Source organism: Geotrypetes seraphini, chromosome 6 (assembly GCF_902459505.1).
Source record: "Geotrypetes seraphini chromosome 6, aGeoSer1.1, whole genome shotgun sequence".
Taxonomy (NCBI): domain Eukaryota; kingdom Metazoa; phylum Chordata; class Amphibia; order Gymnophiona; family Dermophiidae; genus Geotrypetes; species Geotrypetes seraphini.
Window position 1 is genome coordinate 129,813,400 of NC_047089.1, and position 12,533 is coordinate 129,825,932.

The 12,533-nt window shown below is 46.3% G+C and overlaps 1 protein-coding gene across 4 annotated transcripts in view; it reads left to right on the top strand.

Annotated features, from left to right (window-relative positions):
• Positions 1 to 12,533, top strand: part of DOCK9 (dedicator of cytokinesis 9) — a 1,074,749-nt gene that overhangs the window by 616,857 nt on the left and 445,359 nt on the right. For all 4 annotated transcript variants that reach the window (XM_033947591.1, XM_033947593.1, XM_033947592.1 and 1 more), the window contains exon 27: positions 6,330 to 6,401. In XM_033947591.1, coding sequence (XP_033803482.1) covers positions 6,330 to 6,401 — 72 coding nt within the window. The remainder of the gene's footprint in view (positions 1 to 6,329; positions 6,402 to 12,533) is intronic.

Below are 12,533 nucleotides of genomic sequence, written 5' to 3' on the forward strand. Positions count from 1 at the left end.
GCCTCCGTCCAAATGAGGCGGGCCCGCCCCTCCCCTCCCCTCCCCTGCCTCCCAATGGCCTCCCCTAAGATCGCCGGCAGGAGGGTACCCAACCCCTCCTGCTGGACCCCCCCCCAACGAACCCTCCCACCCCGGAACCCCCTTAGTCTTACTTTTCAAGTTGGACCGGACAGCTCCTCGCTCGTCTGGCCAGCAGGCCTGCCTCCGTCCAAATGAGGCGGGCCCGCCCCTCCCCTGCCTAACCCACAGGATCCTAGGGCCTGATTGGCCCAAGCACCTAAGGCCCCTCCTATAGCGGGAGTGGCTTTAGGTGCCTAGACCAATCAGGCTCTAGGATCCTGTGGGTTGGGCAGGGTAGGGGCGGGCCCGCCTCATTTGGACGGAGGCAGGCCTGCTGGCCAGACGAGCGAGGAGCTGTCCGGTCCAACTTGAAAAGTAAGACTAAGGGGGTTCCGGGGTGGGAGGGTTCGTTGGGGGGGGGTCCAGCAGGAGGGGTTGGGTACCCTCCTGCCGGCGATCTTAGGGGAGGCCATTGGGAGGACCGGCAGGAGGGGTTGGGTACCCTTCTGCTGCGATTGTCGGGAGGGGCCGTTGGGGGGGTCTACAGGAGGGGTTGGGTGCCCTCCTGCCGTGATCGCTGGGGGGAGGGGAGACTTGCAGCCGTAGCCGCGGTCACTATGCTAATCACGGCAGCATTTAAAGTACATGTCGTGTTTGTTTTTGCATTGCTAGCCCCAGGGGTGGTGGAAGATTAGTGATTGAAAAACTGTATGAAAAATAACTATTTTAAATTTAGTGATCAAAATGTGTCAGTTTTGAGAATTTTTATTAATTAATTTTTTCTCTGCGTGTTTTGTTTTTGTATAGTTATTAACTAATATTTAACTAAGTTTTAAAGTTTTAAAGAATGTTTCCTTTATACGTAAATAAAGAAAAGTGAATGGGATTGCAGTGGCGGTGACGGGGCGGTGAATGGGGTGGCAGTGGCGGTGACGGGGCGGTGAAGAGGATGGTGAGACGGGGACGGGGCGGTGACGGGGTTGGTGAGACGGGGACGGGGCGGTGACGGGGATGGTGAGACGGGGACGGGGCGGTGACGGGGACCAATTTTTTCACCGTGTCATTCTCTACTTCTACCATCTTGCCCGGAACTGATGTCAAACTTACCGGCCTGTAGTTTCCCGGGTCTCCTCTCGACCCCTTTTTAAAGATAGGTGTAATATTTTCTATCTTCCAGTCCTCCGGGATCTCGCCAGTTTTCAAGGATAGGTTGCAAACTCGTTGGAGTATTTCCGCTATCTCATTTTTTAGTTCTTTTAATACCCTAGGATGTATTTCGTCCGGGCCTGGTGATTTGTCGCTTTTCAATCTATCTATCTGTTGGAGGACATCCTCATGGCTCACCTCTATTGTTGACAGTTTTTCTTCTTGGTCTCCATGGAAGATCACGTCAGATTCTGGTACACTGGATGTGTCCTCGCTTGTGAAGACTGACGAGAAGAACTTGTTTAACCTGTTGGCTACCTCTTTTTCCTCCTTTATCACTCCCTTTCTATCTCCATCATCCAACGGTCCTACTTCCTCCCTCGCTGGTTGCTTCCCTTTAACATATCTGAAGAACGATTTGAAGTTTTTTGCCTCCCTGGCTAGCCTCTCTTCGTATTCCCTTTTCGCTCTCCTAACCACTTGATGACATTCAATTTGGCGTTTCCTATGTTCCTTCCAGTTTTCCCCAGTTTGGTCCTTTTTCCATTTTCAGAATGATTTTTTCTTGTCTCCTATCGCTGTCTTCACTTCATTGTTTAACCATTCGGGGTCTTTTGTTCGTTTGTTGTTTTTTTTTTTTTTGCACCCTTTCCTAAATCTGGGGATGTACATATGCTGTACTTCTTGCACTGTGCCCTTGAATAGAGACCAGGTTTGCTCTACGGTTTCTGTTTTCCTTGAGCTGTTTCTGAGTTTTTTCCTTACCATTGCTCTCATAGCATCATAGTTCCCTTTCTTGAAGTTGAACGTTGTCACTGTGGTTCTCTTCCCTTTTGCTGTACCTACTTCTAATTTGTACTGGATCATGTTGTGATCGCTGTTTCCTAGTGGTCCTACTACTTCCACTTCTTTTGCAGGTCCCCCTAGTCCGTTGAGGATTAGGTCAAGAGTGGCATTCCCTCTTGTTGGTTCCATAAAGCAGTCCCTCACAGCCTCTAAGAATTCTGTTTCCCTCACACAATTCGAGTTTCCAATACTCCAGTTTATCCCGGGGAAGTTAAAATCTCCCATTACTGTCATGTTCCTTTTGCCTTTCCGCCTCAATTCTGCTGCCAGTTCTTTATCGTTTGCTTCCGTTTGTCCAGGCGGACGATAGTACAGTCCCAATTTTATGGCAAAACCATTCCTTCCTGGTAATTTAACCCATAATAAGAACATATAACATAAGAAATGCCTCTGCTGGGTCAGACCCGAGGTCCATCGTGCCTAGCAGTCCTCTCACGCGGCGGCCCAACAGGTCCAGGACCTGTGCAGTAATCTTCTAATCTGTACCCCTCTATTCCATTTCCAGTAGGAATTTGTCCAATCCTTTCTTGAACCCCAGTACCGTACTCTGCCTTATAACGTCCTCTGGAAGCGCATTCCAGGTGTCCACCACACGTTGGGTAAAGAAGAACTTCCTAGCATTTGTTTTGAATCTGTCCCCTTTCAAGTTTTCCGAATGCCCTCTTGTTCTCTTATTTTTTGAAAGTTTGAAGAATCTGTCCCTCTCTACTCTCTCTATGCCCTTCATGATCTTGTAAGTCTCTATCATATTCCCTCTAAGTCTCCTCTTCTCCAAGGAAAAGAGACCCAGCTTCTCCAATCTCTCAGAATATGACAGGTTTTCCATACCTATTATCAGACGTGTTGCTCTCCTTTGAACTCTCTCGACTAATGCCATATCCTTCTTAAGATACGGCGACCAATATTGGACGCAGTACTCCAAATGCGGGCGCACCATCGCCCGATACAACGGCAGGATAACTTCTTTTGTTCTGGCTGTAATACCCTTTTTGATTATACCAAGCATTCTATTCGCTCTCTTAGCGGCCGCTGCACACTGTGCCGACGGCTTCATTGTCATAATGATTCCAATCCTTCCGCCTTTGTTTCCATATCCATTCTGGTCGAGTGAATGGTGTCTTTTATGTATAGAAACATAGAAACATAGAAATAGACGGCAGATAAGGGCCACGGCCCATCTAGTCTGCCCACCCCAATGACCCTCCCCTACTTTTCTCTGTGAATAGATCCCACGTGTCTATCCCATTTGGCCTTAAAATCAGGCATGCTGCTGGCCTCAATAACCTGAAGTGGAAGACTATTCCAGCGATCAACCACCCTTTCAGTGAAAAAGAATTTCCTGGTGTCCCCGTGCAGTTTCTCGCTCCTGATTTTCCACGGATGCCCCCTTGTTGCCGTGGGACCCTTGAAAAAGAAGATATCTTCTTCCACCTCGATGTGGCCCGTGAGATACTTGAATGTCTCGATCATGTCACCCCTCTCTCTGCGTTCCTTGAGTGAGTACAACTGCAACTTATCCAGCCGTTCCTCGTATGGGAGATCCTTGAGTCCCGAGACCATCCGGGTGGCCATTCTCTGGACCGACTCCAGTCTCAGCACATCCTTACGGTAATGCGGCCTCCAGAATTGCACATAGTATTCCAGGTGGGGCCTCACCATGGATCTATACAATGGCATAATGACTTCAGGCTTACGGTTGACGAAACTCCTGCGTATGCAACCTATTCCTCCACCCTTCTTGTGAGTCCTGTCTCTTTTATAGAGTTTGTACCCTGGCAGTACTACGTCCCATTGGTTATCCTCATTCCACCATGTTTCCGTGATTCCAATGATTTCTAGGTCCTCTTTTTTGGCTTTAACTTCTAATTCTCCCATTTTGGTCTTTAGGCTCCTTGCATTTGCGTACAAGCATAAGAACATAAGAAGTTGCCTCCACTGGGTCAGACCAGAAGTCCATCACGCCCAGCAGTCCGCACCCGCGGCGGCCCCATCAGGTCCAAGTCCTCTCAGGTTTTCTTGATTTAGCCCTATATACCTATCTACCTCTATCTGTACCCCTCAACCCCCCTATCCTTCAGGAATCTATCCAATCCCTCTTTGAATCCCCGTAGTGTACTCTGCCCAATCACATTCTCCAGGAGCGTGTTCCATGTGTCCACAACCCGCTGAGTGAAGAAGAACTTCCTGGCGTTAGTTCTAAACCTGTCCCCTTTCAGTTTCTCCGAGTGCCCCCTTGTACTTGTGGCTCCCCGTAGTCTGAAGAATCTTTCCTTGTCTACCTTCTCTATGTCGTTCATGATCTTGAAAGTTTTTATCATGTCTCCTCTAAGTCTCCGCTTCTCCAGGGAGAAGAGCCCCAGCTTGTCCAGCCTTTCAGCGTATGAACAGCCTTCCATAACTTTTATCATTTTCGTCGCTCTTCTCTGGACCCGCTCAAGAATCGCCATGTCCTTCTTGAGGTACGGCGACCAATACTGGACACAGTATTCCAAATGCGGACGCACCATCGCTCGATACAGCGCCATGATGACTTCCTTCGTCCTGGTTGTGATACCCTTCTTAATGATGCCCAGCATTCTGTTTGCTTTCTTTGAGGCCGCTGCACATTGTGCCGATGATTTCATTGTTGTATCTACCAGTACACCCAAGTCTCTTTCAAGCTTACTCTCTCCCAGTAATGTTCCCCCTATTTTGTAGTAGAACATCGGGTTCCTTTTCCCTATATGCATGACCTTGCATTTCTCTATGTTAAAGCGCATTTGCCATTTATTTGCCCACTTTTCCAGTTTGTTTAGATCCCTTTGCAGGTCTTCGCACTCCTCTGCGGTTCTAACCCTGCTGCAGAGTTTGGTGTCATCCGCAAATTCGTTCCCGTTTCCAGGTTGTTTATAAATATATTGAACAGCAGCGGTCCCAGCACCGACCCCTGCGGGACACCGCTTGTGACCCTCTGCCAGTCCGAGTATTGGCCCTTCACTCCAATCCTTGGTTTTCTGCCTGCCAACCAGTGTCTGATCCATCTGTGTATATCCCATCCCGTGGTTCCACAACTTTTTAAGTAGCTGCTCATGGGGCACCTTGTCAAAGGCTTTTTGAAAGTCGAGATAAATGATATCTATGGATTCCCCTTTGTCCATCTGGCTGTTTATCCCTTCAAAGAAGTGCAGTAAGTTTGTTTGGCACAATCTTCCCTTACAGAAGCCATGTTGGCTCATTTTCAGTTGTCCATTTCTTTCTATGTGTTCGCAGATCTGTCCTTTATCAGTGCTTCCATCATCTTACCCGGAACTGAAGTCAAGCTCACCGGTCTGTAGTTCACTGGGTCACCCCTCGATCCCTTTTTGAAGATAGGCATGACATTTGCTAGTTTCCAGTCCTCCGGTATCTCCCCAGTCCTCAAGGATAGATTACAACTTTGTCGGAGTGTTTCAGCTATTTCATTCTTCAGTTCTTTTAGTACTCTTGGGTGGATTCCGTCCGGGCCCGGTGATTTGTCGCTTTTCAGTCTATCTATCTGTTGGAGGACATCTTCATGGCTACCAAAGCCGCTGCTGCCTCCTTCTGCCACACGGCAGAAGGAGCACAGGCCCGAGCACCGAACCCTGCGGCACCCCACTTTTGACGCTTTTCCAGTCCGAGTATTGTCCATTCACCCCCACTCTCTGGTTCCTACCCGCCAACCAGTTTTTAATCCAGTTTTCATCTCTCCCTTCTTTTCCTCCACCCCCATGTTCAGCATCTTTCCCTCCCTCCACCCCCCATTGTGCAGCATCTTTCCTTCCCTCCCATCCTCCTTTGTAGCAGCTTTCCATCTCTCTCAACCATCCACCTGTGCAGCAGCACACCACCAACCCTCCCATAGTGAGACCTGACATATCTCCGGGCCTCCCAAAGCAGCAGAAGCCTGGCGGTAGCCTTGAAGAGGCAGAGCTTTGAACAGGCTGATTGTGGCCTGCCCCACCAGGGCTTCCCTCTGCCATGTCATCAGTGACGTAGCAGAGGGAAGGCCCTGGTGGAGCAGGCTGTGAGCAAGCCCGTTCTGAGCACTACCTCTGATGACTGGCTACTGCTGCTGCTTTAGGAGGCCTGGAGGTATGTCTGGTCTCATTGGGGGTGGGGGGAATTGGTTGCTGAATCGTTGAGTCAGATTTTTGCAGTCAATGAATCGATTTACCAAAGTGAATCGGTGAATCGGGCAGCAGTGAATTGGGCAACTAGTGAGAACAGTTAACAAAATGAAAATGTGAACAGATCTGACTAATCTGTTTGCTTTGCAGTACTCCTGGTTCTTCTTTGAAGTGTTGATAAAATCAATGGCTCAACATTTGATAGAGAATGGTAAAGTAAAGGTATGTTTAGTTTTGCTTCTACAATGCTTTGCTGAATAGAACCACTATGTTGCATAGAGAACTATTTTTCTGTCCTCATAATTTTTCTTTATGTATAACTGTGTGAATCATTTAATTCCGTCCTCCAGGTCTCCTAAATGAGAAGAAACTGCTGTTCTTTTAAATGTTAAGACTTGACACTAATAAAGAATGGGAAAAAGATAGTGAGAGATTCCCACAAAATTGCAGGTGTTATGTAAGCTCATTGACTTTTATGCTTGTGCTAAATATAAGGCCTCGTTAACTGACATCAGGCCCTAATTAAACAATTAGGGCCTGATTCTCAAAATGCATGCCTCAATTGTATGTGTCTACTAACCTAACATGGTTTTGTTTAATATTTTAACTCCAACTGTTTTGTTCCTTTTAAGATATTTCTTTTTTATTATTATTGTACACCGCCTAGAAATTAGAATAAACTTGAAACTTAAACTTGAAACTTAAGCATCCCAGTGACTCTCCGTAGAAATACTACAGATGCCTACAATGTAGGCATCCGTCCTCGCTCAATTTTTTCTAAAAATATGCATCCCAATTGGTTGCCAGATGGCAATAGGAAGCCTACCACCGCCTACAATTGAGGCATGCATTTTGAGAATCAGGCACTAATTGTTTAATTCACATCAGTTAACGAGGCCTTATATTTAACTCAAGCATAAAAGTCAATGAGCTTACATAACACCTGCAATTTTGTGGGAATCTCTCACTATCTTTTCCCCATTCTTTATTAGTGTCAAGTCTTAGGAGTCTATCAATGAACTCTGGCTGATTATTTGCGCGAGTTGTAAAAGTTTGAAGCGGTGGTAGGCCAGGCTTCGGCGGGTAGGTAGTAGCAGCGGGGGCCAGTCCGGGAGGGGGGGCAGGCTTCGGTGCTAGAGGGAGGGAGGCAGGCAGGCTGGTTTTGGCGCAGCAAGCAGGGCAGAATTAATTATTCGAGGGCCCCTAGGCACACAAGTACACTGGGCCCCCTAGCCTTGCCCACGCCCCAACCACTGAGACCGGGAGCTGATTGCAGCTGTGCAGGACCAGGTAGGAAGCAGGTAGGAATCACCATCGCCGAATTGGATTGGGCAGTCCTTGTTGGTGCGTGACATCATAGCACCACACCGGTGGGGACCCCTGATGTTTTCAGACCCGAGGCATGTGCCTACTGGGCCTACCCTTTAATCCGGCCCAGCTAGGTCCCAATTACCTAGCTAGATCCCAACTAGTAAAACAGATTTTATGCTCCTTATCCAGGAATAAGAAATGGATTTCCCCAAGTCTAGGGTTACCAGATTTTAATTTAGTAAAATCTGGACCTCTAGACCCAACCCCATGCCCAACCCATTATGCCCTCATATGTGGAGATGCCACTTCAAAGAGAAGAAGATCCCCCCCCCCAAAAAAAAAAGTATAAAACACTGTGAAAGAAAGTTAAAACACCAGCTTAAAAGTAAAAACAATGAGTAGCAAAACTAGAACAGCAAAGAAAACACTTGAACTTAAGTAGAGAAAAATGATAGCACTCTGCAGTAACCAGCATTGAAATATACTATGCTATGGAGAAGAAGATAAACACACGTTTTAACAGAACTAGAACAGCTATGAAAACACTGAAACTAAAGTAGTGGAATATGACAGCACTCTGCAGCAACCGGCAATAAAATACATGAAAAACGCTATGGGGAAGAGGAAGTTAAACATATGTAAATTTGGTCACTAAAGCCAAAAACAAACAATGGGGACAGAGAAGCTAGAAAACTTACTCACTTTGGCTGAATAAGAACAAGACATCAACATGGGACCGCAACTGGCTGGCAGTTTGATAAACAAAAGACAAAGAGGTGAGAAGAAGGAAAATAAAAAGACACGCTGGCAAAGAATGCAAGTAAAGCACGTGTGGGGGTGAGGCTAAGGCCGGTAGCTGACTGCGGCTGTGCAGAACCAGGCAGGAAGCAGGTAGGAATCACCATCGCCGAATCGGATTGAGGAGTCCTCATTGGTGTGTGAGGTCAGAGCACCACACTGGTGGGGCCCCCTGTTTTTAGGCCCTTTAATCTGGCCCTGGCGGCTGGGAGAGAGGAAGGGAGGGGACATGATTGCCTGTCCTGTTGTCCCCCTGCACATCTTCGAGACGCTGTCCCTGAAAATGGGGCATTTTGGGGTCCCGAAGCTGTGTGTGGGGACAACGGGACAGGGGATCTAAAAATGGGACAGTCCCGTTCAAAACGGGACATATGGTCATTTTAGTTATGAAGTCTGTTTGTTCTTCACTTTGGTTAAAACTGAGTTAAAAAGGATATTTAGATATTTGAGATGGTTATGCCAGCCACGGAATTGAAGTTTTGTAATGAATCAGCAGCTTACAGAATTTTGCTTCCCTATCAGCGTTGGTTTGTAAAACTCACTATAAAGGGTTTTGTTTGAGGTGTATTTGCCATAAAATTTTGAAAATGTACTATTTAATATTGCTCTGGAAAGGCAGATTTCTTATATTTATTTACCAAGAACAGAGATAAAAATGAAACGGTTGTCTTGGTCTTTAGAGTTAATGTTTTCCTGTGGAACTATTTTTTTTCATTTAATTATTACTTTTCTGCTAGAATATACAATTAACATATCCATCTGAATATAGGCAGATTAAAAATAGCTTCTTCAGGAAACAAAGCAATTAACTCTAGGTTCTTATAAAATGTTACAATAAGTCTGTCTCAGAATTTGGGTACTGTTGACCTGTGAGATTTTTCTCCTCCTATGCTGGAGCTGAGCAACTGACACAGACTAGTAGGTGTTAGTAAAGATTTTTAAATCCAGATAGGTACTCATTCTTTTAATTTAGTCCCCCCACCCCACTCTACTCTTTCAAGCCTTCCCCTCACTTCGACTATTGGAAAGAGCTACAGCAGCAACACATTTCCTGCAGATAACTTCTTCAAGGGGCCTTTCAACCTTTGCAGCAACCTGCCCTTCTCGGGCCCAGATTCTCAAAACTTTAACGCCGTCGCTAAACTGTTTTGTGGTGGTTTAGCCTTTACGCAGATTAGTGGCGAATTATCAGAAGGGGTTAACTCTGTCTTTAGTGAGGTTTCTAGCAGTCTCCGACACTGACATGCAAATGGGCTCTTCAACATTGAAATGAGCCCTCCGGTGGATTCTTAAAAAATACCAAGCCATTTTCAAAAAGTGGCGCAGGTTTTTGGTGACAAAAATAAGCATTTGGTCCAGGGGTGCCGGTCAGTGTCAGAGACTGCTAGAAAGCCCCTGTGCAGCAGAAGATATGCTAATTCTCTCCGCATCGCAACACACTTTTCCCTGCAGCAGCGGTGAACACACCACCTCCCCTTTTTCAGCAGGAGAGATGCCCACTCTCTCCTTCTGCACTAAAATCTCCGCTTCGAACTGACACCTCCCCCCCACCCGCAGCAGGAGAGATGCCCACTCTTTCCTGCTGCACTAAACTCCCCAACCGAACCGCCTTCTCCCCTGTTTTCAAGTGATATCCCTCCCCCATTCTGCTGTTCCCTCCCCCTTACCTCAAAATAGATCTGGAGGGACATGGATACCCTTCTTCCAGTTGCTGCGTCGTCTAAAATGGGTCTAAGATGCATCAGGAAGGGTCCTAAGGCTCTGATTGGCCCGGATGCCTAATGCCCTCCCATGGGAGGGGCCTTAAACAATTTTGGCCAGTCAGCCTCAGGCCCCTCTCTGGTGTATCCCAAGATGCACCAGGGAGGGGAAGGCCTATTTTAGACGACGCAGCAGTTGGGAAGAGAGTGTCCATGTCCCGGATCTATTTTGAGGCAATGGGGAGGGAGGCAGTAGAGACGGGGAGGGGGGGGTCACTTGAAAGCAGGGGAGAATGGTCGGGTCACGGTAGGGAGCTTAGTTCAGCAGGAGAGAGTGGGTATCTCCTGCTGCAGGGGGGCGGTTGGGTTGCGGCGGGGAGTTTAGTGCACAGGAGAGAGTGGTCATCTCTCCTGCTATTGGGGGGGGGGGCAGATCACAGCAGAGAGTTTAGTGCAACAGGAGAGAGTGGGCATCTCTCCTGCTGAATTGGGGGGAGGTCATGGCCGTTATTTTAGGATAGCTGGAGAGTGTGGGCATCTCTCTTTCTGTTGACAGTGTTTTTTCTGCGCATGTGCCCATCGCTATCACCAGTGATGGGCACATGCAAATTTAGCAAATCTTTGCTGCTGTCTGCTGACCTCATTATTTGCACAATTTTTGAGAATGTCTTGGTTTTTTTAGATTCGCTATCAAGCGCAGACCGTCACTTTTTAATGTGGGTTTTTGAGAATGCTTCTCTGAGTTTCCAGGTGGAATAAGAGGACATCTTACTTTGATTCATACCACTCCCCTCTCCCAATCAGTTCTTGCCAGTCTCTCTTTATTCTCAGTCCATCTACACCAGTGGTTTTCAACTTGTCCTCAGGGACCACCTGACCAGTCAGGTTTTTAGGATATCCATAATATGCATACAATGAAAGTGCATGATAATAATCTCTTGCATATTCATTATAGATATACTGAAAACCCAACTGGTTGGATAGTCCCTAACAACTGGGTTGAAAACCACTGATGTACTCTTGCACTTCTTTTATGTTCCCTTCATTTTTTCTTTCTTCTCCTTTTGTCCTCTATTCCTCTCCTTATTCCACTTTTAACATTTTATCTTCCTGTGCAGTAGGTTTGTCCAGAAAAACCTAAAGTTGAAAAAATGGTAAGAATTGAAGGGTTTTTTTCCATGAATGTGATTGTGCTTGATCAGAAAATAAATTTTTAAAATTTGTTAAAGCCCATCCTGGGGTCGCTCAAAGCCACTGATTACATAAAGCTCCATTTTGCCTAGTGCAGTGTGAGGCCTTGTTGTAAGGAGTTGAACAGCATCACAGGCTTTATCCTGATTATCTCAAGAAAACATTGAATGCTTAAATCAGGGGTGCTCACACTTTTTTGGCTTGCGAGCTACTTTTAAAATGACCAAGTGAAAATGATCTACCAACAATAAAATTTAAAAAAACACAAAGCACACGGTACACAGAGAAAATGTTAATTATCATTTGTAAGCAGATGACTTTAAAATATGCAGTCACCTCAGTAACAACTATACAAAATAGACAAATATACCCCCTCCCCTTTTGTTAAACTGCGATAGCAGTTTTAAGTGCAGGGAGCTGCGCTGAATACCTCTTGCAGCTCCCGAAGCTCATAGGCTCCCTGTGCTAAAAACCACTATCGCGGTTTAGTAAAAGGGGGCCATAGTGCAAAATATAGACAGCTGATATAAATTGAAAATAAAATCATTTTTCCTACCTTTTTGTCTGGTGATTTCATGAGTCTCTGGTTGCACTTCCTTCTTCTGTAAATCCAATATTTCATTCTTTCTGCCTTTCTTTCTTTCTGGCCCCTCCCCTTTTCTTTCTGTCTCTTTCTTTCTCCCCCCTGCCTGCCTATCTGTCTTTCTCTCTCCCCCTGCCTGCCTATCTTTCTCTCTCCCCCTGCCCCCCCCCAAGCCATCGCGCTGATTCCTCCACTTCCCCGATTCTTTCCCTAATCCCCCCAAGCCACCACGCCGATTTCTCCCTGCTTCCCTGAGGCAGGCCTAGCACGTACAAGCGCCGGGCCCACAAGCTTTCACCTCCGACGTCAATTCTAATGTCGGAGAGGAAGTTCCAGGCCAAACAGGCAGCGATTGGCTAGCCCAGAACTTCCTCTCCAACGTCAGAATTGACGTCTTGTGGGTCCAGCGCTTGTACGCGACTGGCCTGGCTAGGGGAGGCAGGAAGAAAAAGATCGCAAAGGCAACGCGATTGACCATTTGGGCACCCCTGGCTTAAATGTTTGGAACGTAATTGGTAAATGATCCCCCAAAGTACATATGTGTTGAGCTGTTAGTGAAGTATATTAAATTTCTGTTATTTCTACAATAAAGTGCAGATATTGAAAGTTCTTTTAATAAAATACTGTTAGATAAAAAGACATTTTAGGCAAAAAATCTATGTATCATTGCTGAATGTGAAAACATAAAAGTTTTAGCTACAGTATAATACCAAGAAATTTACTCTATTAAGCAAAAATAAAAGCAAATTTTAAGAAAAACAGAGCTTTATG